The sequence below is a fragment of the Gekko japonicus genome, unplaced genomic scaffold (genome assembly GCF_001447785.1).
Source record: "Gekko japonicus isolate JY-2015 unplaced genomic scaffold, Gekko_japonicus_V1.1 scaffold2353, whole genome shotgun sequence".
NCBI lineage: Eukaryota > Metazoa > Chordata > Lepidosauria > Squamata > Gekkonidae > Gekko > Gekko japonicus.
Genome location: NW_015176522.1, coordinates 115,202 through 141,633, shown reverse-complemented (window position 1 = coordinate 141,633; position 26,432 = coordinate 115,202). Strand labels below are relative to the sequence as shown.

The 26,432-nt window shown below is 51.8% G+C and overlaps 1 protein-coding gene across 1 annotated transcript in view; it reads right to left on the bottom strand.

Moving 5' to 3' along the window:
* The window catches only part of NXN (nucleoredoxin), a 36,221-nt gene extending 11,943 nt beyond the window's left edge, over positions 1–24,278 (bottom strand). Inside the window, exons 1-6 of the mRNA XM_015427412.1 lie at positions 24,213–24,278; positions 18,109–18,226; positions 16,441–16,574; positions 16,073–16,173; positions 13,495–13,601; positions 2,559–2,738 (exon numbers count right to left, since the gene is read on the bottom strand). Coding sequence (XP_015282898.1) covers positions 2,559–2,738; positions 13,495–13,601; positions 16,073–16,173; positions 16,441–16,574; positions 18,109–18,226; positions 24,213–24,263 — 691 coding nt within the window. The 5' untranslated portion in view covers positions 24,264–24,278. The remainder of the gene's footprint in view (positions 1–2,558; positions 2,739–13,494; positions 13,602–16,072; positions 16,174–16,440; positions 16,575–18,108; positions 18,227–24,212) is intronic.
* Between the last annotated feature and the right edge of the window lie 2,154 nt (positions 24,279–26,432).

Here is a 26,432-nt window from a genome sequence, read left to right as displayed (position 1 = left end):
TGGCCCAGGGCTGTCACGAGGTTTACAGAACGACCGTATGCAAACATACAACGGTGGATATCAAAGGTGTTCACATCAGCGCCCCGATCTGGACAGCCCAGGAAAGCCCGATCTCATCAGATCTCAGAAGCTAAGCAGGGTCGACTCTGGCAAGTGCTTGGATGGGCGACCTCCTTGGAATGCCAGCACTTGGGAGGCGGGCTTCATTCAGCCACCTCTCTGAATATCCTCCAGGGCCCCAGCAGGGGTCAGTCACCAGAGGTCGCCATGGCTTCCAGGTGCACACACACTCACACGCGGGTGCATACACACACATACGAAAAATACAAAAAGGTGTTCACATCATCCACGTGGGGCAATAAATAAAGGCGCTGGACTTAAAATTAGGGAGACTGGAGTCCAAATCCCCACAGTGCAACATAACATGGGGACATCTGCTCTCAGTCTAATCTACCTGACAGGGCTGTTGTACGAATCAGTTCCAGTGTTCCCACTAAGCGGAGTCAGTGTGAGCTAGCTCACAGTTTTTTAGCCTCCGGCTCACACATTTTTGCCTTCGCTCAGGAAGGGATGGCTCCAGAGCAAACTGACTTACGCAGTAGCCAAAGGGCTCACTCACAACCTTAATGCCAGTAATTCGCAAAGTAGAATTTCTGCTCACCAGACTCCACAGCTTAGAGGGAGCATTGGGGGTCCCTGTCTGTCAGGTAGATTAGATTGAGAGCTGCTGTCCCCACGTTATGTGGCACTGCGGGGATTTGGACTCCAGCTCCTCCTGTTTATCTAGTCCCTCAAGGATAAAACCACAATATGTAACTGTGTAAGCAGATCTCCCTCTACGGTCAAGCTGCCAAAGGAGAACTGGTTAGATGGGACGATCCCTGGCAACTGTGCGCGTGATGGAAAGGAGTCGCATTCTGAAGAGCTCGGCAGGCATAGGGCACTTCACAAAGGATCAGGGATGAAGCACGAGATCAAGCGGAGAACAAATATCTGATTACACGGGGGGGGGGGGGGAGATTCTCCACCTGCCCCCTTTCTGCCCCGTGACTGTCACTGTGACAAACCCAGAGCCCTCGGAGAGCTTCCCTGCAGGAGCCTCGAGAGAGAGAGGAAAGGGCCCCCGCAACACAGGGAATGACAAACGATCCGGCATTCAGACTCAGCGTGGGGCCTTGGAGCCCGGCTTCAAGGGGGGGAGGCAATGAATGCGGCTTCCCAGAGCTGCCATTCTCCAAAGAGTAATGGGGCACAGTCCCCGATGCAGAGCGAAACAGCTCATCCAATTAACGTACAACGTCTCCCGGGGTCGGGAGGGATTGTCTGGGCAAAACGCAGCTTCCTAACATTTCCCCACTCCTGCTCAGCCGGGACTTTCGAGGGGGTGGAGGAGCAGCGGAGGAGACCACTCAGGGATTTGGGGGGGGGGATAGGACGCTGCCTAGCAGCAGGCAGAAGATCAGGATGAACGGACTGCTGGAACTTAGAGCCCCAGTATGTGGTCGCCAGGCCACCGTGGCAAATTCATGGCAGCCGAGGCGACCAAAGGCTGCTGTGCAAGACGGAACCTCCATTTACAGAGCACCTCTGAGTGCAAACGGCAGGGGACGCCACAGGGCAGTCTGGTTCCCCACGCCTGGATGGTCAGCAGTGCTCCCTCTAAGCTGAGTTAGTGTGAGCTAGCTCGCAGTGTTTTAGCCTCTGGCTCACACATTTTTGCCTCCGCTCTAATTGATGCAGCAGCCAAATTGCTCGCTCACAGCCTTAAAACCAGTAGCTCACAAAGTAGACTTTTTGCTCACGAGACTCCACAGCTTAGAGGGAGCACTGATGGTGAGTGTCCCAAAAAAAACCTGCAGAAAACAGAGAGCAGGGATTCAGTGATGCCACCTCGGTCTGATCCTGCACGGTTGTTCTTCTTACACCTTGCGGAGAACGCCCCGCCCGGCACAGTGTTTCACCCGAGCCCGAAAACAACACAGCAAAAAAAATCACGCAGCAAACTGATGCAAGTTCTGCTCCGCCACACGCTAAGTTTTGCAGCCGGAAAAAAAGAGATGTCAATTAAGTACGTTGCAAGGTCCTTCTTCTTTAGCATAATTTGTCCCACTTCTGCTAGATACGGGGAAGGGCAAAGCTGCAAGGCTCCCCTACCCCTCCGTGGCCCCCGGAAATCATATTCCACCTTCCGCTCTCCCACCCTGGTGGCAGGGGAAGCTCTCAAGAGTTTCTTCACACTCATGAGCTTCTGGATGCTTTAAAAAGTTAAGATGAATTCTGCAGGCAATACTGTTATGGAACAGGGACACACAAACATACACCGAGGCACTGCAATCACCCTCTCCAGCAGGGGTACAGGAAGGAGATGGAGAGGGAGGAAGAGGGAGATACAAAGTTAAGATGAATTCTGCAGGCAATACTATTATGGAACAGGGACACACAAACACGCAAACATACACAGTAGGGGTACAGGAAGGAGATGGAGAGAGCGGGAGGGAGAGGGAGGAAGAGGGAGATAGGGAGAGAGTCTTCCCACTGGGATCCCGGGGGTTCCATACCCACAAAAAGAACGAGGCAGGGGCCCTCATTCAGGTGCACGGCGTTGGCCTCCGTCAGCTCCAGGACAGGCTTGGGGTACCAGGGGAACTCCCGGCAATCCAGGTCGTTCAGGACTTCCACCCGGCCTTGCCGCGTGATCACCTCGCCCTTGGGGTCCAGGATGATGAGAGTTGGGATACCTGCAGCGGGAAACCAGGCCGGGGAAGGGGGAGATGGAGAAAGAGAAAGGTTTTCATCTCTGGGAGCGTGAGAGCAACCGGGAAGGCCCCGAAGACCTCCTTTCTGTGAGCAGAACCCACCCCCACCCCCGCCCCGTCCACAGAGCAGTGGGAATGAACTCAGCCAGGCCCAGGCAGAAGGAACTGACAACCTGGGATCGTCAAGAACACACAAGGCGGCACCAGGGCTGAAAAGGGTCCTTTGCCCGACCGTACCCCTTCGTGTCTTGGTTGCAGCTGAATTGGGAAGTGGGCCTTTGAGCCTCAGATACCCGGAGTCGTGAGAGCGCAGGGCCCCGCATTTCCCAGGAAGCAATCCCCTGTGGAGAGGGGGGAGAGGAAACGTCCCTGGGGAGCCGAACGCCAACCACTGGACACGAAGCGGCTTCATTCAGAGCTGCACTGTCAGCCAAGGCCTTCCCCAGCTCTTGTGAGCCTCTGGGAAGTGGGCCTTTGAGCCTCAGATACCCAAAGTCATGACAGCGCAGGGCCCTGCACTTCCCAGAAAGCAGTCCCCTGTGGAGGGTGGGGGGGGGAGAAAACGTCCCCGGGGAGCCGAACGCCAACCATTGGACACGAAGTTGCTTCATTCAGAGCTGGACTGTCAGCCGAGGCCTTCCCCGGCTCTTGTGAGCCTCGACTGGGAGGAGCTGTTGGGGACTGACCTCTTGGCAGGCAAAGCGGATGTTCTGCTTCTGCCCCATGCCCCCTCACCGTTCCAAACACCCCGTGGAACAGACGAAGCTGCCTTGGAGCCAGGGAAGTGGTTCTCGGCCTCTGGAAACCCAAAGGCTACCCCCGTCGCAATTTCAGCTTTCTTGCAGACTTCCGTGCCCATCACCAGCAGCCTCCCACGTGCCAGACAGCCCCCCTTTCAACGCACAAGGTGACCCACGCGTGCACCACGGAGGCTTTCATCCTCTGGTGTCCTCAACCGTAAGAGCCGCATCAGCAACCCTTCCAAAGCAAAACGCCGGCGTCTGTGCTGCCTGTACATGGGCCGCAAGGTCAGGTTGCGGAGGCCAGCTGATTCTATAGGGCCACCACCCAGAAGGCCCTGCTCCCACCTCTTGAATGGAAGGGACTTTGTGTGGAAGCCAGCAAGGAACTTCTAGGAATCTGCAGGAAGAGGCACGGGAAAAACTTTGGCCCCGGCCCTGACCTGCTGGAACTCTCTGCCAAACAACACCGGGGCCCTGCGGGACCTTGTGCCATTCCACAGGGCCTGTAAGGCAGGGATGTTCCGCCAGGCGTTTGGCTGAGGCCAGCGACGGCTTGCATCACGGCTGGCGCCCTTCCTGGATCCCTACCCCTTGCAGGGCCTACTCCTCCCCCCGTGCCCATGGAGTACCCGCAGGCCAGAAACGGAAGGGAACCACAACATTTCGCCACTTGACTTTAAGTAACGAATTATATGTTCTGATGATGGTTTTATTGTTTTTAAATCTGTACATCGCCTAGAGCCCCACAGTCGTGGGGATTAGGCGATTCAAAAATGCAAATAAATAAATAGATACATAAGAGACAGAGGATGACCAGCCTCTTCCTCCCTCTCTCTCTCTCTCTCTCACACACACACAGAAGACGAAGAAGAAGAAGAAGAAGAGATTGGATTTATACCCCGCCCTTCACTACCCAAAGGAGTCTCAGAGCGGCTGACAAACTCCTTTCCCTTCCCCTCCCCCTCCCCACAACAGGCACCCTGTGAGGTAGGTGGGACTGAGAGAGCTCTGACAGAAACTGCTCTTTTTCAAGAAGACCTCTGACAGAACTATGGCTTGCCCAAGGTCATCCAGCAGGTGCAAGTGGAGGAGTGGGGAATCAAACCCGGTTCTCCCAGATTAGAGTCCGCGCACTTAACCAGTACACCAAACTGGCTCTCAAACACACACACACACTGAGTTCTGGTATGCAACTGAAAACTGCCACTGTCCATTATGGACAATATTTTGCATTGGAAATCAGAATGAAAACCAGTTCCGTTTGATGACGCCCGACCTGCCTTCGACCTGGACCTCCTCCATGCACCTGAGGGCTCCTAGGGCTGAGTGACTGGATCCTGGCAAGCGAGGAAGCCGTGTGTTCCCCCAAATCCCAGTCAGAGAAACTCTGGTCTGGGCAACGGTGCCAAGAGCTCCCCCCCCCCCCCCCCCCCAGCCGTCACAGAGCTTTCACCACTCTTAAGAGAAACACCAAAAAGGACAGAGCCAGCCATGTTTTCATTGAACCTATCTTGGGAAGGAAGGGTTTAAAAGAAATCTCTTAAATAAACAGAACGGCAAGCTTAAAAAGTGCTGTGGGCTTGAGAGTATCCACCAAGGAGAAGGAACGAAGTCAGGTTAGAACGTGATCCCAGCAGGCTGGCTGCGAAAGAACGCACTGATCCCTTGCCAACCTTCTTTGTACGTTCTATCCCAGATAAACGCAGGGCGGATTAAGGAGACTGGCTGGCACCCAGAAATTCTTAAATTCTGACTTTTAGGGGGTTTTAGAATTGGTTTTTTAAAATGTTTTATTTATATGGTTTTAGTTGTACACATATTTTGTCAGTTTTTTAATATTTGTATTTATATTGTGAGTCGCCTTGAGTTCTCCAAGGAAGAATGGCGGCTAATAATGGTTTCAGTGACATAGATAAAAGATTGCACCGCTCTTATTTATTTATTTATTTACATGGGATTTATATACCGCCCATGACCCCTAATGGGTCTCAGAGCGGTTTACAGAGTACTACTAGTATAGTAGTAGTTAACCTACCTAGGGCCACACATTTCAGGGGGGGACAACCTACCAACACCCAGGAACTGTTGTAGCCCCCCTCACAGGGCTGTTGTGAAAGCGGAACACAGTGATATGAAAGCATTTAGCAAGTTTTTTAAAAAGCCACATAAACGATCACATGAATGCTAGCAGAGATAAGAGCAGGCAGGGGTCATTTCCTGCAGGAGTGCACAGGAGCAGAGCTCTGGCAGTAAAGAGCCCAGGGGGCGGGCACATGCAACAAGACCCACCCCCTACTCCCAGCAGCCCTCAGTCAGAGCAAGAAGCAGCCAGTTAAGTTGCAGAGCCCCCCACGGCCCCAAACAGTCCAGTGGCACCTTTAAGACCAAGTTTTATTCAGGTACAAGCTCTCCCTCCTCTGTGAGGACAGATCTGCACGTTCCCCCCCCAATAGCTAGCAATCCAAAACAGTCCAGTGGCGTCTGAGCGGTGGGTGTTGCCTTCTGACACACTGCCAGTGATGTCAGGGGGTGTGACATATGCAAATGAGTTATGCTAATAAGCTCTTGCACCTCTTTTTCTACGAAATGACCCCTGAGGGCAGGGAAGGGATTTCGCCATAATGCCCTTGCATTATGGTGAAATCCCTTCCCTGCTCTTATTTCTGCTAGCATCCGTGTGATCGTTTATGTGGCTTTTTATGTGGCTTCAGGAGGTCAATCGTCAGAAAGGACAGACCTCTCACAATAGCAGTTAGGCAGAATGGTGAAATGGAACCTCCCCAGTCAGCAGCTGTCTACCCCTGGCCACCACATGCCTGGGACACACGGCAGAGGATGACCCCCACCTTCATGCCCCATTTGTGGACCCCCCCCAATTCACTTGCCAGGCCGCTGCTGCAAGGCTGGACGATACAGGCTTTGCTTTGACCCGGCAATGCCAGAGAAACCAGGCGGAAACGCTAAGCTTAGGCTGGCACGGAGTGAGCACGGCTCAGCCAGCAGCACACATGGCTCACGCGAGGCAGGCCCCGATCCCTGGACACTGCCGTCCAGGGCTCTCAAGTGCCGCCCAAGGTCTCTCTCTGCCCAAGAGCTGCCACTGGTCAGAAAAGCCAACCTTGGGTGAAGTATACCGAGGCCCTCCTGCCCCTCCGGCTAGAAGAGAAAGCACAGCGCTGGGCGGGGGAGTGGGTGGGCAGCAGTGTTCCAGCTTCATACCCAGCCGCATCACCTCCGGCTCAGCCAACCAAGCAGGCTCCCTTCCCTCTCCTGTTGCCTCTTTCCTGCCTCGACATCTGACAGACGCCTTGACCCTCACGGCCACCTGCCACTCAGCTGTCCCGGAATTGGATTTCTCCGTGCGGGGCAAAAGGCCCGCTTCTCCTTCTCCTGCCTCCTCTCCCCTCCCTCTGCAGTTGCAAAGGCCACCTCTTCAGAGCCCAGAACCAGCTCCCATAAATGCGGGGGGGCAGCTCACCGGGCCCCCGCGTCTCTGGCTGGCCTGCCCCGGTCCTTTCTTGCCCCCTTCTCCACCGACCACTGCTCCGGGTCTGAGCGTTCGGCCCTGTGACGGACTTGGCGACGGCTTGCCTTTTCCCGTGGTTGCCGCCGGAGAGCCAGAGTTCAGCCATTTGGGACTAGACCCAGAACATTCCCGGGGCTAAAGGAGGTCCAACGGAGCAGATGCAGGGAATGAAAGGGAAGGGCAGGGGAGGGTGACATCTCACTTCAAGGGAAGGTGGCAAAGAGGCGGAGGAATCAGCAGGGCCCTCCCCCCCAGCACTTCTGGTGTTTTCAAAGCACTTCGCACACACTGACCTTCATCATCCTAACAATCACCCCCGCAAGGCAGGCCAATAATAGGGAGAGAGGGGGTAGCCTAAGGCCTTCTAGGGAGTTTATAGCAGAGGCGGGATTCAAACTGGGGTCCGCACTTGGGGCACGTCCCTTCGTTAACCACTGCGATAAAAAGGGCATTAAGAAATGGGTTGAACTGGATGCCTTCATAGAAGACAAGTCCATCGATGGCTGGTGGCCAGATGGAACCTCCATGTTCAGAGGCAGTATACCTCTGAATACCAGCCCGTGGAGGGGCAACAACTGGGGAAGCTTTGGATTCTGGGCCTCCTGTGGCTTCTTGTGGGAAGCAGGATGCTGGACCAGATGGACCTTGGGTCTGATCCAGTGGGGCCCTTCGGATGTTCTTACAAGTCTGCAGGGGGCAACCATTTAATACATGAATCAGGAATAAACAACGAGGGTATCCTGCGAATTTCTGGAGCTCATCTCAGCGACTCAGTGTAAGCTGTAACTTCTTTGTTTTTACAAAACGTGTTTAAAAGTATGTGGGGGAATAATTTCCATTGGGCGATGATGTTTGCCCTTTGCCAGCGTTCTGGAGGGAGCCGTTCTTAATCCATTTCAGAGATGAGTTTCTGGCCTCCCGACTGGGAAGTCGCAAGCGAAGCCCCCCTGCAAGGAGCAGGAAAAGCCGGGCTGCTCTGGCCTCTACGGCCCACGGCTGCTCCTTTCTGACAGGCCGTGATTGAGGAGCTTGGGTGTGGCTGCCACGGCAGCTCTCACCCCCGGAGAGGGAACGGTTCCTTCTTGGCCAGAGATGAGAACTGCCACAGGGTGGGGTCGTCGTCCCATTTCCTGTCCTCAGCCCTGATTCAACACGCAGAGCAACTCCTAGAGGAAACACCGGTGCCGGTATTAGAGGAGCCGATGGCGTGGCCACGTGTGGAATGCCGCATACGGCGCTGGTCGCTCCATCTCAAAGGGATGCAGGAAAGGAACAGTGGTGGGTGGGGAGGACCTTCCCTATGAGGAAAGGCTGGAGGGGCTGGGGGCTCTTCAGACCAGTGTCCCCTCTAAGCTGAGTTAGCGTGAGCTAGCTCACAGGTTTTTTTAGCCTCCGGCTCACACATTTTTGTCTCCGCTCGGGAAGGAGGGCTCCAGAGCAAAGTAATTTACGCGTAGCCCAATCGCTCGCTCACAGCTTTCATGCCAGCAGCTCACAAAGTAGAATTTTTTGCTCACAAGACTCCACAGCTTAGAGGCAGCATTGCTTCAGATCCAACAAAATGAGTAAAGGAAAACGTGAAGGAGGTTTCTGCAGTTACGCACGGGGTAGAGAAAGCGGAGACCCCCCCCCCCCCGTACTATCAGGAGCCAATGGAGATAATGTCTCCGGGACACGGGAAGATTCCTGTGGGATCAGACCCACAGACCATCCAGTGCTGCTTCCCACAGCGGCTGACCAGACGCCCCAGGATGCCCACCGCGTGGGCCGGGAGGACAAAACCTTTCCCAACTGCTCACCCGCCAGCAGCTGGTATTCAGAGGTATACTGCCTTTGAGTATGGAGGCTCCTTTTAGCCATTACTACAGATAGCCACGGACAGACCTCTCATCCATGAATTTGTCTAACTGCCTTCTAAAGCCATCTAAGGTCACAACTACCGCTACATCCTGTAGCAGCGAGTCCCACAAGTGAATTACGTATTATTGGAGGAAGCACATTGCTTCTGCTGTCCTGAAATTGCTGTCCGTTAATTATGTCTTCATACACCGTATACTCAATTTATGGAATCTACTGCCCCAAGACCTGGTGATCGCCTCTGCCTTCAATGGTTTTAAAAGGGGATGAGACATCATTCATGGAGGAAAAGAGGTGTTCACAGCATCTCCCAGGTACTGTGGCTAAACAGACCCTTCAGAATCAGAAGCAGTCTACCTCCGAGTACCAGATACTGAAGTCAAAGGAACATGAGTGGGGTTGTCGCTCAAGCCCGGCTTGTGGGCTTCCCAGAAACACCTTGCTGGATGCTGGAAGAAACAGGATACTAAACCACACCGATTCTGGGTGTGATCCAGTGGACCAACTGAGGCAAAGCACGACTTTAAAAAAAAAAAGATCTCGGTTCGAATTACAGCCCAGCCACACTGCACATACCAAGTGGCCCCTTCTGACTGCTTTTCTGGATTGACTTCCTCACTGCGGACAAGCAAAGTGAGAAATGGAGGGCATTTTGGCTCCTCGTTTACAAGCCGGCGATTATTTAATTATTTATTTGCGCTATTTATAATCTGACTCTCTGGCTGGGACTCCAGGCACACAGTGAGTCGATACGGTCAATAAGATGGGGCATTCAACAAACAAGTGAAATAGGATTCTGGGTTGTAGGACCCACCAGAAGTCTAAAAACAGAACTGAAGCAAAGCGTTAAGTGTTAACATGACACTTTGAATCAGGGGTGTCAAGCATGGGGGGGGGGCAGAAGTGGCCCGTCCAGGGGTCTTACCCAGCCCGCAAGCAACTGGTATGTATGGCAATGTCAAATATTCCCCTTTTTATGGTATCCCTCAGAAAAAACTAGTCTTGCATATGATTAAATACATTTATTATGGGTTCTGTGCGTTCCCCAGTAAATCAGTTGCTTTCACCGCTAGGAATCAATTGTTTTTGTTTGTATTTTGAGTAAAAAATAATGTCGTTAATTGGGTTTGCCGGCGTCCTTTACAAAGTTTGTATCTCTGGTGCCTGGCGTTACATTTTATGCCACACATGGCCCAGCCCGACAAGGTGACATTTATGTCAGATCCGGCCCTCGTAACAAATGAGTTTGACACCTCTGCTTTAAATGATGCAGCATCCCATAGTTTCGGCAAGCTACACACAGTAACGGTCCCTAATAATTTTCCCAGGTAACTTTTGTGAATCATTTAGTACAGGGCAACTCTATTGCCTGCGTAGGGAGGCCCTCGTGAGTAATTCAGTTTTGCACAGGACGCGGAAAGCTGGGAGAGCGGGAGCCCTCCCGACCTCCTCAGGCAGGCCATTCCACAAGGCGAGGGCCACCACAGGGAAGGCACTGTGTATGGGCAGTTGTTGACTGGCAACTGCAGAAGACTCTGTTGCGGCTGAACATCGGGGGAGAGACAGTCTTGCAGATCCGAGGGTCCAAGGCCATGAAACGAATGTCTTAAAACTGAGCCCAATAACGGATGAGCAGCCAGTGAAGTGCATGCCGGATGGGAGTAATCTAACTCCTGATAATAGCTCAGCTGCTATTATATCACCACACTTCATGTTTAATGCCTGCAGCCCCTTAATGTCAGATCGAGCAGTAATACAAGATAACGTGTGTGAGTGTGTGTGTGGGGGGGTTCCTAACTAAAACTGCTGTTTTCTGCAGGGTGGTTTTTTAATTAAATGATGTCCCAAATTCCTCCTCATGGTCAGGTCCTGGATTCTTTGAGGCCTCTCTTTGGACTGAGCTCAGGTTGTCTGGACCCAGGGCGTCTCCGCTCACGGTCTCAATGGCGGCTCCCCCCCAGAGTCTGCGTTCCTCCCGCTACATATCCAGGTCCGATGTTGCCGTCAGACTGCCTGTCCTGCTTTTCCTGTCCTCCCTGAAAGTAACCAGTCCTCCAAAAGATGCCCAACAAGCCACGGAGGCGTCTGCTTTGTGCGGCTCCGGAACCACCTGAGGGCATCGTCGTCCGCTTTAAAGCCAGGATAAAGGCAGTGCTTGGGGGAGCTGGCCAGAGGCCGCCAAGTGCAGAAAGGACTCTCTCTCTCTCTCCGAACGCTCCCACCCCACCCTGACTTCCTCCCTGAAAGTAACCAGTCCTCCAAAAGATGCCCAACAAGCCACGGAGGCGTCTGCTTTGTGCGGCTCCGGAACCACCTGAGGGCATCGTCGTCCGCTTTAAAGCCAGGATAAAGGCAGTGCTTCGGGGAGCTGGCCAGAGGCTGCAGAGTGCAGAAAGGACTCTCTCTCGGAACGCTCCCACCCCACCCTGACCGATTGCTCAGGGCAAGGAAAGGGAGCTAGCCGGAGACAACGGAGGCTCCCCCACAACACCAGTGGATGAAATCAAAGAGGAACGAGAGCCCGTGGGTCCCCAAAAGTCACTCAGGCAGATCCCCTGGGATTGACCAGGGCTCAGTTAAAGGGGGAGGTAGAAAAGATTGCTTTCCCTCCCCCTTTGGGGAAACACGGGCTTCCAATTAAATAACCTCTGCAAGTGCAAGGGACTTCAAACTGTAGCCACTGGTCTTGGGACATTAAGGGCTGAGCCCACCATTCTAGGGGGACTCTGGGCTCCATGTCAGAAGCCAGAAAGCTGGTGGGGGGCACCGAACAAGCCCCTCTTTTCCTGTTGTGCATTAAGAGCAAAGACGTGTGTTTTGTTTTGTTTTGTTTAAAGCAGGGACTACAGAGAACACCAGGACCATTTGCGCTTTCTGCTCTCAGTAACGGTTTTCACATTTAGCCTTCCAGTTAATTAATTCCCGATTCCTTAATATCCTTTGTTGCAACCACAGTTCATTACGGTAACTGCAAGTCTGGTGCTTCTAACAGCCATTTGGGACTTCAAAAAAAAAATGTTCCCCCTCTAAACTGTGCCCCAAAATAAAGTTTTCTGGAAGGGTAGACACACCAGTGGGGGGCATTCAATAAGGTTTGGAGTGTTGAAAGCATTTCCACATACCTTGTCTTACAAAGCCTTTACAACAAGCCTGTAAGGCAGGCACAATCCCCTACTTTTTGGAATTAGGCTGCAACAAGTGGGGACCTGCAAGGAACTTGCAGGGACAGGGGACAGTGGTGATGGTGGGGGTGGGGCAGGGAACCCTACTGGGCTGGTGGTGGCAACAGTGGGGAGGGGGCGGGGAGCTCCCATGGTGAAGATGGGGGAGGCAGCCTGGGACCTGGTAGCTGGGGGCTTCCCTGAACATGGTGATGGGGGACTTTAAACGTGTGTCAACGGAGGAGGTTCAAATGCACTTAAAATGGGGGAGGATTTTAACCTCCCAATGTAATTGCTCCATGCTTTCAGATTTTTCTGCAAATCTGGGGAGTCACCCAAGTGTTCAGAACTACCTGTTTCTAGTCAGTGTGGGCCCAATCCACAGATGAGCCCATATTTGACCATATAAGATTCCTGGGTAACCCAAAAGATGAGGCATCCTGGACCCTGAACTAAGAGGGGGGGAGGAAGGAGCAAGCCTTCTCCCCCTTGTACAATGAATGGAGGCATTCAACCACACCCAAATAAAGCTCCTCGGGTTAACTTACATTCACCTCTCTTTCCTTTCCCCTTAAACACACCCCCTCCAGGGCACGTTGCCAGAAGACAGAACCTCCTATCGCCCTTCCACTCAGTTCAGAACAGAAACTCTGAAAGCTGCATTTTTGTTCAGCGTCAAAGAAGCATTCCTGAAAACCGATACAAAGTAGGAAGACTTTGGGGGGGGGATACTCCCCCCAAAGTTGCTGCTATAAGAATCAGGGCCGCCTTCACCCCCCTGGGTTGACTCTTGCAGATCTGCAGTGTCCTACTTTTTCCCACAGGAATGAATGGCAGCCACTGGGGAGAAATTAAATGGATTTAACACGCTTCCTACTTTTGTGGTCTCCGGTTCCCTGAAGAAAGGAGAGGCGAGGTGAGCGACTTTTCCCTTTCCCCCAGCGGTCTTGCCGATTGCAGCCTACTTCCTTTCTCCCGTAGAACTTAATGGGAGCCATAAAGAACCCAGCTACCTCCTATCTCTATAGCCGCACCCAATGCTCCCTCTAAGCCATGGAGTCTTGTGAGCAAAAATTCTGCTTTGTGAGCTACTGGCACGAACGTTGTGAGCAAGCGATCTGGCTACTGCGTAAATTAGTTTGCCCCGGAGCCATTCTTCCTGAGCTAAGACAAAAATGTGTGAGCAGGAGGCTAAAAAACTGAGCCAGCTCACACTAACTCAGCTCAGAGGGAACACTGGCCCCACCCCTCCCCTCTACAGACCTCCACCCGAGGGTCTCTTTCTCGGTTGTGCTCAAGCGTGACGTAGAAACACTGCCCCAGAGATCCGCCTCATCCATCTATCCAAGGAAACCACTGTCTAACAATGAGAAGATGGGAGACTGAAAACACCCCAACCGCCAACCGGAGGGACAGAAAGCATGTAATGAAACTGTGCTTTCTGGCGTTACCTTGGATGCCGTAGAGTCGGTTGAGACGGGAGCGCCTGGCTTCATCAGCATACGGGACTGCCAGCCAGGGCATCTCGCTGAAATACTGCTTGAAGGAGTCCTCTGACCTGCAGGGTTGAAAAGGAGGGAGACTGGCGTGATGGATCCAACACAGAACCGAACCTGGCCTTGCCATTATGCCTGCAAAGACAAGGGGGCCAGAGTTTCGCCCTACTGGTGCAGTCCCTCCCCCATTACAAAGGAGCATCTCCCCTTCAGGAGGGGCACTAAGGAAGGGACTGATGCTGCACTTATGGGCCGCACGGATTCCATAATTTGTTGTTGTTGTTCAGTTGCACAGTTGAGTCCGACTCTTCGCGACCCCATGGACCACATCACGCCAAGCCCTCCTGTCTTCCATCGTCCTCTGAAGCTTGCTCCACTTCACGTTCGTTGCATCGATGACACTGACCATCTCATCCTTTGCCGTCCCCGTCTTCTTTGACCTTCAATCTTTCCCAGCATCAGGGTCTTCTCCAGTGAGTGCTCCCTTCTCATTGGGTGGCCAAAGTATTTGAGCTTCAGCTTCAGGATCTGGCCTTCCAGGGAACAGTCAGGGTTGATTTATTTTAGGATTGACTGATTTGATCTCCTTGCAGTCCCGGGGACTCTCAAGAGTCTTCTCCAGCACCATAATTTAAAAAACCCAAACTCTAAAAAGTATCGAGGAAGGGGGAGATTCTAGGGCATGCAGAAAATTGTTCAGGATGTATAATCTGTTTTGCTTAATTCATTCTGGTTTTGCTCATCATGGGGTCGGGCTATTCAGGCCCGTCCCTGGCTTCTGAGATTTCAGTCAGCACTGGGCCAATACTTTAAAGTACCCCTTCACAGACCTGAGGACTAGGAACTTGCTTTTTATTTCTAAGTAGTAGTAAAAGCAGAGATCCACTTAGAATGCATCCCAGGCCATGTCCTGCACTTCTACACAGCTGTGGCACACACTGTGCTAGTCAGGAGACAGGAAAGAGAACCTAAAAGCTCTTTGGGAATTGTTTGGTGCCACTTAGACAAGATAGGAGGGTGGACTTGAACGAGACCTTCTGGGAGCTGGTCTGGCGCGTTACTCCTGGAAAAGCATGGGAATCCAGAGATCCACTTAGAATGCATCCCAGGCCATGTCCTGCACTTCTACACAGCTGTGGCACACACTGTGCTAGTCAGGAGACAGGAAAGAGAACCTAAAAGCTCTTTGGGAATTGTCTGGTGCCACTTAGACAAGATAGCAGGAGGGTGGACTTGAACAAGACCTTCTGGGAGCTGGTCTGGCACGTTACTCCTGGAAAAGCATGGGAATCCTTATGTTCTTATAGACAGCTGGTGGACCTCCTGATGGCACCTGGTCTTTGGCCACTGTGTGACACACAATGTTGGAGTGGATACACCATTGGCCTGACCCAGCATGGCTTCTCTGACGTCCTTATGCTTGTCCTCGGGTGCCCGGCCGCTTCTGTTCCTTGGACAGAACGAGATCCCCACAACACTGTCACCGCTGAGTGGGCCACTGTGTGACACACAATGTTGGAGTGGATACACCATTGGCCTGACCCAGCATGGCTTCTCTGACGTCCTTATGCTTGTCCTCGGGTGCCCGCCCGCTTCTGTTCCTTGGACAGAACGAGATTCTCTTTGGTCCACACAACACTGTCACCGCTGAGTGACAGCCCTCCAGGACTGCAGGTTAAGAAAAGACTTTTCCAGCACCAGGGATGCTTCTGCGTGGAGAGCTCCACCTTCTGCGTGGAGAGCAGGTACTTTGCCCCGAGCCACAGCCCCTGCGACCGGCCCTGCCAGCCCTTCCTGGGCCCTGCAGGCCTCCCTACCCCCACCTCCCGTCCAGGCTGCTTTACGGGGAGGAACTCTGGCCTGCTTGTGGGGTTAGGGTTTGGGCTCAGCTGCCAGCTGGCTGCTACAGCCCAACCCTACAAGGAAGGCGACGGACCACTCCCAAGAAAATCCCAAACCGAGAACTGGCCCTTGCACACCAGCGCTTGCCTGTGCACGAAGTCTCCCACCTGCTGGCTTCTGCGACTTTAATGCATGCTGTCATTTCCTTATGCACCCTTCCCTCTGAAGGCTTAGGGGGTGGAAACTTGTCTAATGTTTCAAAAAGATGAGATATGAGGTTAGCGGGAGGCTGAACTGTACACCCGATGCTCCAATGCAGAGCCAGTTTGGTGTAGTGGTTACGTGTGTGCGGACTCTAATCTGGGAGAACCGGGTTTGATTCCCCAGTCCTCCACTTGCAGCTGCTGGATGACCTTGGGCAAGCTATAGTTCTGACAAGAGCGGCAGACCTTGCACTTCTCAGCCCCACCTAACTCACAGGGTGTCTGTTGTGGGGAGAGGTAGGGAAGAAGAAGGAGTTTGGAAGCGAGTCTCCGAGTGAAGGGCGGGGGCGGGGTATAAATCCAATCTCCTCCTCCTCCTCCATCTTGCACCTTCTCTCAATGCAATGAACAAGTCACCTGCGAATCCACCCCACTTAGCCAAAGGCAACTTGCCTTTCACCCCGGCATCACACCAAAGCAGCATTTACCTGTCTGCACTAACAAAGACAATCTCAAATTTTTGTCCCACATCCTTGATTTTCCGGTAGGATTCCACCAAGACACGAGTGAGGCTTCTGCAGGGAGGGCACTGCCAAAGAATGACACAGGAAAGAAGTTGCAATATTTCATCAAGTCAAGCTGATCAACAACCAGCTGCCTGGTCACCTCCTGATTTGGGGAAAGCTTTTGGTAAACTGGCAAAGAGTATGTGGGTGGGGGGTCCTCTTCCTGGGTCCTCTTAGTGCAAAGAGGTGGGCTGCTAAAATGTTTGCTGTGGACTACTCACTTTGCCAGGCACTTCCCCACGTCCCCCGACACCCTGCCCACCCGCTGAGAAAGCCAGGCCCTGACTCACCCAGTGTGCAGAGAAGTAAACGCCAACATAGGAGCCTTCCAGGGTGCTGCTGTCCTGAGACTGGCCTTTATTTTGGACCAAAGGACCCGCGATCACCTCTTGGAAAGGACGGGGACCCCACGGGAACTCCAGACCTGGCGTAAGTAGAGGATGGGAAAAGAGAGAGCGTGACGGAGCAACACAGCCAGTTTCTCCTGCTCCCAAAAGGAACCCATGACAGCATTCTTCATGGCGTAGTATTACCGTCTGCAAAAATCTCCACACATCCTGCATCAAGCTGGTCTGCTGCGGAACCCCTGCACTCCACACACACCCCCCCGGGAATCTCAGGTACACTTTAGATGACAGCTTCTTCCAGCTAGTTTGCCCCACTGTGAATTCCTTCGCTAAAGTCACAGAAAGCAAATGTTTGTTTTTTCACACTGGCTCACAGCCAATGCTCTAGAGGCAGGTTGCATGCAAATGCACACGTAAAATACACAAGAAGCACAAAAACGTAAGCAAATTTGAGGGGGGGGGGCACCTAATTAAGGAAACCGCAACACACCATAAAAGCATCAGCAGTAAAATTCTAGAAATGCAATATACAGTTTTAGCAGCAGACGTGTTAGCTGCAGCTAAGAATAAAACTTCAGTGGCAGATAAACAAAATTAAGGTTTTACAGCCAATGAAATGGATAGTATCAAATTCTGCAGCAGGTAAAACGATTCATCAAATTAGAACGAGGGGGGGATCAAGCCCCAAGCCTGTGGCCTGCTCACTTGAGGCAACAAATTAAGTCGGGGAGTGGGGGAGGATCAAAACATTAGGCCAAAAGAGAGGCAGGCAGGCAGTGGCGGGGAGAGAATTCCACAACAGTTCAGGTAGATGCTCAGCAGCACCACAACCTGACCTGCATCTCTCTTCTTGGTAGGGATGCCAGCCTCCAGGTGGGACTTGGGAAATCCTCAGAATTACAGCCCATCTCCAGACTACAGAGATCAGTTCCCCTGGGAAAAATGGATGCTTTGGAGGGTGGACTCTGTGGCACTGGACCCCACTGAGGTCCCTGCCCTCCACCCCCAAATCTCCAGGAGTTTCCCAGCCTGGATCTGGCAACCCTACCCCCATCCCCCGCCCGTGGCCAGGGGGGACCTGGCAACACTACTTCACAGCCAAATCTAGATGTTGCAACCAGTGTTCCCTCTAAGCTGAGTTAGTGTGAGCTAGCTCACAGTTTCTTAGCCTCCAGCTCACAAATTTTTGTCTCCGCTCAGGAAGGAGGGCTCCAGAGCAGACTAATTTATGCAGTACCCAAATTGCTTGCTCACAACTTTAATGCCAGTAGCTCACAAAGTAGAATTTTTGCTCACAAGATTCCAGAGCTTAGAGGAAGCATTGGTTGCAACACACCTGTTTGTGATGGGCACAAACACGACCTGTTCTTCGTTCCCTTCCTCCCCCTGTGCCTGAGGTGCAACTGAAAGCTCCCCCATTTCAAAAACCACAAACTCATCTCCAATTTGCAGTGTTGCCTGAATGCGGGCACCTGTGCCCCACGATTCAGGATTCTGGATCAGGACTGAGCTGGAGCTTAGAGAAAGGTGCAAACATTGCAGAGAACAGTGACCCCGACCAACACAGGGAAAGTCAAGGAGGACATTCTTTTGCTGCGTGCTCAACCTTACCTTCAGGGTCATCTCGGATTACCAAGAGGCCGTTCTGGCACACAACCTTCCCAGTGATGGCATCTATAAATATCAGCGAGGGAATGTTGGAGACTCGGAACTTGTTCCAGAGTTTCAACTAGAAGGAAAGAGAAAAAAAGAAAAGGACAAGATGAAGGACAAGCAAAAACAACAACGCTGACCTTGTGTCCCCTGTGCAGGGGGTAGAGGTGGGACAGGAATGCTCTAATGACTCAACAAAAGGAAGCAAAGAGAAGACGGAGGTCATCCTTATGGACCACCTTCCCTGGCCTCTCCCGTCCTGCACGCATGAGGCCCCAGGTCCGATTCCCCCAGTATCTCCAGCGAATACATCTCATGCCAAAGGGCTGGGAAAGAGACCTCTTGGCCTGCAACCCTAAACAGCCTCTGCCGGTCAAAGGAGCCAAGACAGAGGAACTGAGAGCCTCTTTTCGGGTTGGCAGAGGATCTGCTTCACATGCAGAAGAGACCTCCAGCTAAGGAATCTCAGGCCAAACCTCTCTCTGTCCAGAGTAACCCTGGACCGGACCGCCGCTGGTCAGAGTAGATGATGCCAATCACCCAACTCGGCACGAGCTAGATGTGCACAGAAGCCAGATGTGTGCACCTCTGCAGCAGAAGACCTGTGGCTCAGCAGAACGGCACCTGCGCTTTGCATTCAGAAGGTCTCGCAGATGTGGACAGAGGCCAGAGAACCGCTGCTGGTCAGAACAGCACCAGGCTTGGCACCAGGCTGCTTGTAAGTTCAGACTGCCAGGTCCTTCGGGCAAGGCCGTTTGTTTGTTTGTTTTGATCGTCTTCCTTGAGAAAACACCAGATTGTTAGGGCTACAAATCTGAGCAAACCGATTACTTAATTAAATAAAAGAACTTTGGCTAGCAGGCGGCGCCTCTGGAGAGGGAGTTCCGTGTCTCTCGCACACAGGACTGCCTCTTCTAAAACAGCACCCGCAACATCTCAGGCCTCCGTCACTTAAAAACAAAGTGTTCTGCTCTGTTCCCTTCAGAATGGAGGTTCGATTTATATGCAAACTCAGGCAGACTTGATTCACTGATTAGAGTTCGTGGAATTAACCTAACCCCTTTAACTGGGTGTGCCAGCCCACAAGTAACAGATCATCAATGTATTTTCTGCAACGACCCGCGGATTTGCCATTATTACTGCCTGGAGAACTGTTTCACAGAGTGAAGAAATGAACCATCTTTTTACTTTTAATTTCTTTAAACTTGCACAAGGAAAGAGCATGTCGTATTTCAACTGTAACTCTTTTGTTTGGTCAGGCTGGATCGACAGTACCAAAAAAGAAAAGCCAGTACTGGGGCAATGAATTCCAGAGGTGAATGGAGAGTTTGGACGGAAGAAATATGACTGCCTGTTTATTCTAAACCTGCTCACAGCCTCCCGCCTGTCATGATAGGGTAGGCTGTGGGGCGTAATTCCAGAGTGTGTATAATAGCACTGTGTATAATAGATGTGTGTTCAAGGTAAATCAATGTTGTGCTTTTTCTTTTTCTTTCTTTTTCTATACTGTTATATAAATATTGGTATCAAATATTATCAAAAATAGGTTTCACCCAAACAAAACATCAAACTGCAGGTTTACATTCTGTTCAAATATGCAGACAGCACCTTGTCAGAATCACAATCATTAGTCCCACGGGACTCTAGTAATTTACCCGTTTCGAATACAATCTTTTTCAAGGACTGTGATGTATGTAAAGGACACAAGGCACAACAATTTCTCTTTGTGAGCACAAAAACTCTTTAAGATAGCAGCCTATTTTCTAGGGTCCCGTCGGCACTGAAATAAACAAAAATATTAACACATCAATGGAATTTCATTGATCCTTATTTATAATTATCGAAATTATTAAAAGAGCTCACTGACCCCTCGCGGCAGACATAATAACCTGTCTAGGATAGCGTATCTCTCAAGTTCTACCAGGTAGCCGCAAATTTGTGGTTTTGCTCAGTCTGTCTCTTTCGCTCCAAGCCTCCTAATCAGCCTCTCTAGGGGCCCATATTTGGGTCACGTCTGGGTGGCATGACTGGGATTTGTTTGGACGGCTCGTATCCCTCCAGCCCTACTGGGGACCACATACCTAGGTACAGCTTTGCAGCTGAGCCAGGGATCAGAACCCAGACCTCCACTGTCCTATGAATTCTTCCCTGGGCCACACTGACTCTCTAACCGAACACTCGTGTGACGTGCCTTCAAACTCTTCTTTTTACGTGGGGCCTTCAAAGTAACTCCTTAGTTCTCATCCCCCACCAAAAGTAAGCCCACACCCAGGGGCAGGTACCTACTCCCCCTTCTCCATCCCTCCCTCCCTTCCCTCCCGCCTTTCCCTCCCTGTTCTCTCCCCCAGCATCCAAATCTGGACTGCAGGCTCCTTGGGGGCAGGGGCCCATCTCCTTTTTGTCAGAAGTGACTCCATAAAGCACCAGGGCCAATGAAGCCCCGACAGGCACGACAAACCGCCACCAGTTTCCCTGAGAGGCCCAGATAAAAACCAGCCGTGTCACGAAAGAGCTTCTGGAATCACTGCCCAAAACAGGCTAAGGAGGACACGTCATTTCAGTCTGAAAAATCCCAATTTCTAACTGGAACCCTCTCTGCTCTGGTCAGGACCGTAGTTCCTTGACCACGCTAACAAAATTCGAGAGACGTGCTACCACTAAAACAGCATCCATTTCTGTGTCAACTGTGTATAAATGGGGTTAACACAGTGTAACAGTGGTATATATCATATAAATGGCATCAAGGGAACCTATGAACCAAGAACAGCGGTGACAAAAACACGGGCAAAAAGGCTCACAATACCATCTTATGAAAATTAAAGTGGGCGCATTTGTATGGTCCTGAGACCCCATCGCTAATCCCCCCCCCCTCAAAGCAAGAAGGTATCTGCTTCAAGAACTGAAGAGAGCGGCTTTGGGAAATGCGACCCTGCCAAATTCCCTCCAACAACCACTTGCGCCAGAGAAAAAGCAAGTCCACACTTTTCCCCGGACCAAAATGGGTTTTTTAAAGAGAGTTTCCACGGTCTTGATGCACCTCAGGATGTGTCTGCAGACGGCCTATGCAGAGCCACTGAAGTGTCCACTTAAGACGGCAGAATCCCTTTGTTTATTTGGCCAGACTTGGCAACCTCTGGGCCAGACGAAGGCAGGGTTACATCAGCCGTGTTGGCTTCAGAAGGTTTGGAGCCTCACATTACAAGCCGGCCAGTGTGGCGCAAGCTCAGCTGCTGTGAAGTCGGAGGCCTCGGCAGCGCAACCGGATCCGGAGAGTCTTCAGGAGAGGAAAGGTCAAGTTTAACAGGAGGGGGAGAAGGCGGGAGGGGGAACTGTAAAGTGAGGCGAGCGAGACGTTGAGTCAGGAAAATGAAATCTCCACAATCACACACCTCCTTCCCGCTGAAGGGATTTACGCTCAAATCACGTCAAAGCTGAGTACTTTGGGGTTTCTGAGGTTTTAACCGCTACATTTTTGCCGAGTGCTCTGCGATGGAGCTATTTGTTAATAAATCCCTTGGTGAAAAGAGGGATTCGACGCTGAGATTATTACCGGGTTTAAAACCAAAACGGACCAAAAAAAGAGAGAGAGAGAGAAAGGGGAGAAAAACCAGCAACCGTCTTATGGCCTTTATTATAACAGAGCGGAATAGAAGCATGCTCAGAATTTAAGAGATTTTTCTAGAACTTCCGAATAATCCTTTCAACAGGCCTGTGGGGTAGGCCTGTAGTCTCATTCTTTCGCAGATGGGGAAGATAAGGCTGACAGAGAGAGGCGTGCCTAACGGTGGAACTGAGAGATGAACTACACAAAATGCTGAAATTCAGTGACTGGGACGCCAGATGAGGGTTCCTCGTACTGGTTTGGAAACTCCTGGAGATTATGGGGTGGTAACTGGGGTGGGGAGGAAGCTCAGTGGGGAAGAGTAGAGATGTGAACGCCCGGAAAAAACCCAGAAAAATTCGAGGGAAAAGTGGTTTTTCCCGTTTTTTTCCTGAAGCCTTTTTGGTTTTTTCCCGAAAAATTGGAAAAATTGAAAAAAGAAAAGAAAGGAAATTGATTATGGAACATTTTATTTTAACATGATGAATAAAATATTTTAAGACAAGGTGTTCAAATATTTTCCAAATCATTTCTAAAAAATATGTTTAGGAGGTGCTATTGTCACAAGAAAAGAAAAAGGTTTCAGTTTTGTTTTTGCATGTGGGTGGGTATTCTGTTTGTAATAATTGTTTGGATACACTATATTTTTAATATGCTAGTTGTGATAATTCCATGTCAAGTAAAAATGTCCATAGTCATATTTTATGTTCGTAAAGTAAGAGAATGACTTTCAATCTGGAAAAGAAAAAAGAAGTGTTAATGTAGCATTTTTTTCAATTTTTCTGAAAATTTTCATTTCCCCCGAAAAAAACCCGTTTTTCCCCCGAGCTTCAAAATTTCCGGAAATTTTACATCTCTAGAGAGATGCCTCAGAGTTCGCCCTCCAAAGCTGCCAATCTCCTCCAGGGGAACTGATCTCTGAAGCCTGGAGCTCAGCTGTATCTCTGGGAGAAGCCCAGGCCTCACTCGGAGGTTGGTTAACCTACTCCAGATCTGGGATGTGGCCCGGAAGACTAGTCACGGCCCAATCTGGATACGAGCGACACTGTGGAAGGGAAGGAAGAAACTTACAGCACTTTCACGCATGCTAAGTAATGCACTTTCAATCTACTTCAGCCACCGTTTCCAAGTGAATTTTGCCATTTCGCACAGCAAAACCCAGCTGCAAAGTGCACCGAGGTTGCAGTCACACGTGCCAGAAAAAACGGGGGGGGGGGGGGGGGGGTTCCTCTGGAAGAATTTGACCCGCGGTCGCGCGATCACACAGTCCTCAGAAGCTGCGGGCACCACCTGCCACTGCATGGTCAGACGCGACCACGGGTGAGTCAGGGGTTGGTTTTTTTGCTGTTTGTTTCCGATGCGCTTGAGGAATCGATTAATCGCATCTCTGCACTGAGGGCTCCCTATGGAGTTTGTGATGATGCGCATACTGAGAAGGGGGGGGGAACCCAACGGCATGGAGTCGGGATGACCTGATCAGACCATCCCAATGCCATGAGAGCGCACTGGAGCGATCAGACATGGGAGAGTCCGTCTGTGCCCTGTCGCAACCTGTTTCCTACCGGATCTTCCCCGGTGTCTTTTAACTCTGCTTCTGCAGCGGAACAGAACGGGTTGCCGACGGCTGCGGGGCGGTTCCCAGAAGCTGTCGTCTGATCGCGCCCTTTAAATCTGCCCGGCATCCGCTCCTATGGCGGGTCTAATTGTGCGTGTGATCGCGGTCTGAAAGTGGAGTGGAAGTGTGTTATTTAGAGTGTGTGTGTTAAAGCAACCTTAACTCTTCCCTCTCAAGCTGTTTCCTCAGTCAAAGCTCCCCACCCATAGCTGCTTTCAGCCCCACCAGGTGGGAAAAAGAATTAGGACTGGAAGGAAAAAGGCCGGCATGGGGGTGAGGACCTGCTTTTAAAGTGGCGGGGGGGGAGGCACTTCCAAGCACGGACATGGCACACAGGGAATTCCCCGTTCTCTAACATCACAGCCCCAATCCAGACCCCCCACCCCACCCATCACAGCTGGTTTTTAGGGCTCAAATTATGCACATACCCGGAGTTTGGGCCATAGTTTAGTGCCGAGCTGCCACAGAAAACAGCATCCCTGAGGCCCCCACCCCTCCACGCATGCCAGCTCCCAGACGCCCTCGTCCTGTCCATGTCTCCATTCCTGCCTGGGGCAGCCACTGAGGCACCGTTCGGCAAGAGGTGGGGTGAGCTGTACCACCTATGGGGGGGCAGACCTCTGATTCTGCCGATCCAGGCAGCAGCGCCGCGCTTCTGCCAAAAGCCGCTTCCTCCTTAATGCTGAGGTTTGTGGCCAAGGAGAGTGCAGACAAGGGAACTCCTCAGCTCACCAGTCTGAACCCGTAACCCTCCTGCTTTGTAGCCATCTGGGGAAAGGCCTCACGCAGTCTCGGCAGCAGGAACTGACAGCCCCCCCCCTTCCTGAGGTTTCCTCCGACTCTTACCCGTGTACATGAAGACCAAACCGCAGGGCAGGCCACCCGGCAGAGGGCCATGCCTCCGGAGTCCACAGCAGGCTCTGGGACAGTCTGTAGGCAGGCCACAAAGGATCCTCTTGGCGACACATGAGCACACTCTGCCTGCGATCGGTGACTTCCTTCTGATGAAGGGAGCTTTGACTCTTGAAAGCTTATACCCGGAAATCTTAGAACAAAGTTTGAGTCCAGTGGTTCCAGTTTGGTGTAGTGGTTAAGTGCGTGGGCTCTAATCTGGGAGAACCGGGTTTGATTCCCCACTCCTCCACTTGCAGCTGCTGGGTGACCCTGGGCAATCCACAGTTCTGTTAGAGCTGTTCTCTCAAGGGCAGTTGTTTGGAGAGCTCTCTCAGCCCCACATACCTCACAGGGTGTCTGTTGTGGGGAGGGGAAGGGAAAGGAGTTTGTAAGCCGCTCTGAGACTCCGAGTGAAGGGCAAGGTATAAATCCAATTTCTTCTTCTTTTCTTCTTCAACAAAGTTTAATCCTGGGTATAAACTTTCATGTGCATGCACACTTCTTATTCCCAGAATTAAACTTTGCTGGTCTTAAAGGTGCCACTGGACTCAAACTTTGCTCTGTTGCTTCAGACCAACACGGCGACCCACCTGAACCTAAAAACAAGTATTATTAGAGAATCTTGCCTCCATTTTAACTTTTTATGAAAACACAGTTATTCACACTTTTGACACAGACGAACTTAAAAGAATATGGATTCAGGTGGGGAGCCGTGTTGGTCTGAAGCAACAGAGCAAAGTTTGAGTCCAGTGGCACCTTTAAGACCAACAACGTTCCATTCTGGGTACAGCGGCTTAAAGGTAAAGGTTTCCCTTGCTCGAAAGCCAGTCGAATCCGACTCTAGGGTTGTGGTGCTCATCTCCGTTTCAAAGCCGAAGAGCCAGCGCTGTCTGAAGACGTTTCCGTGGTCATGTGGCCGGCATGACTAAACACCAAGGTGCACGGAACGCTGTTACCTTCCCACCGAAGTGGTACCTATTTATCTACTTGCAATGTCTTGCTTTCGAACTGCTAGGTTGGTATGAAGTGTGCACGCACACAAAAGCTTATACCCAGAACTGAACTTTGCTGGTCTCAAAGGTGCCACTGCACTCAGACTTTGCTCTGCTGCTTGAGACCCACACCGCGACCCACCTGAATCTACCAGAAAATCTGGTCGGTCTCTTACGGTGCTCCTGGACTCAAATCTAGCAGTTCTACTGTGGTCCAACATGGCTGCCCTCTGAAGCTTCCTTCCCTGTCGTTCTTATCTACTCCCCCCCTCCCATGGCAGGGCCATTGGGTTTTCAAGGCAAGAGACGTTTGGAGGGGATTTGCCACTGCCTGCCTCCGCCTCATCCCCCTGGTTTCCCTTGGAGGTCTCCCATCCAAACACTGACCAGAGACAACCCTGCTCAGCTTCGGAGATCTGATGAGACTGGGCTAGCTGGGGCTGTCCAGGTCAGGGCTCGCTCTCACGGCAGAGGCCGGTTTCCTGCCCCAAGCGTTTCCCCTCCGCTCTCGTCACCCCGTGCACACTGTACCTTTGCATCCCGAGTCCCTTCTCTGCAACGCGCCTCCCCGCCTTCTCACTGGGACAGAAGGACTCCGGGATCTCCATTCCGACTTGCAGCTGACGAAGGGAGTTTTGACTTCTGAGAGCTCCCACCCGACTGGGCTAGCTGGGGCTGTCCAGGTCAGAGCCCGCTTTCACGGCAGAGGCCGGTTTCCTGCCCCCAAGCGTTTCTCCTCCGCTCTAATCAAGACAATTACCCCGTGCACGCTGTACCTTTGCCTCCCGAGTCCCTTCTCTGCAACGCGCCTCCCCGCCTTCTTTCCCTGCTTGGTGGAAGGAAATCCAGGCCAGCACTCGGAGCTCAGCAAGGAAAAGGTGGAGAAGACAGACTCCTCCGTGCTCCATTTCGCTATTACCCAGGAACAGGGTCTGGTTTGCTTTTTTTTATTTAAAAAAAAGCGGCATTTCTCTACCGGATGCCAAGGAGGTGGGGGAGGGGGAGGGCAACAAGAGACCTCTCCTAAGCTGTCAAGAATTTGCAGCTGACTAACCATCAGCCCTCGCAACCAATTCAATTTAAATGCGATTTGCATGTTACCAATTTATTCCGTTCTCGCAAAGCCGAAACGCAGGATGAGTTACAGCACAGCAAACAGCCCAGGAAGCTCCCATGTCTG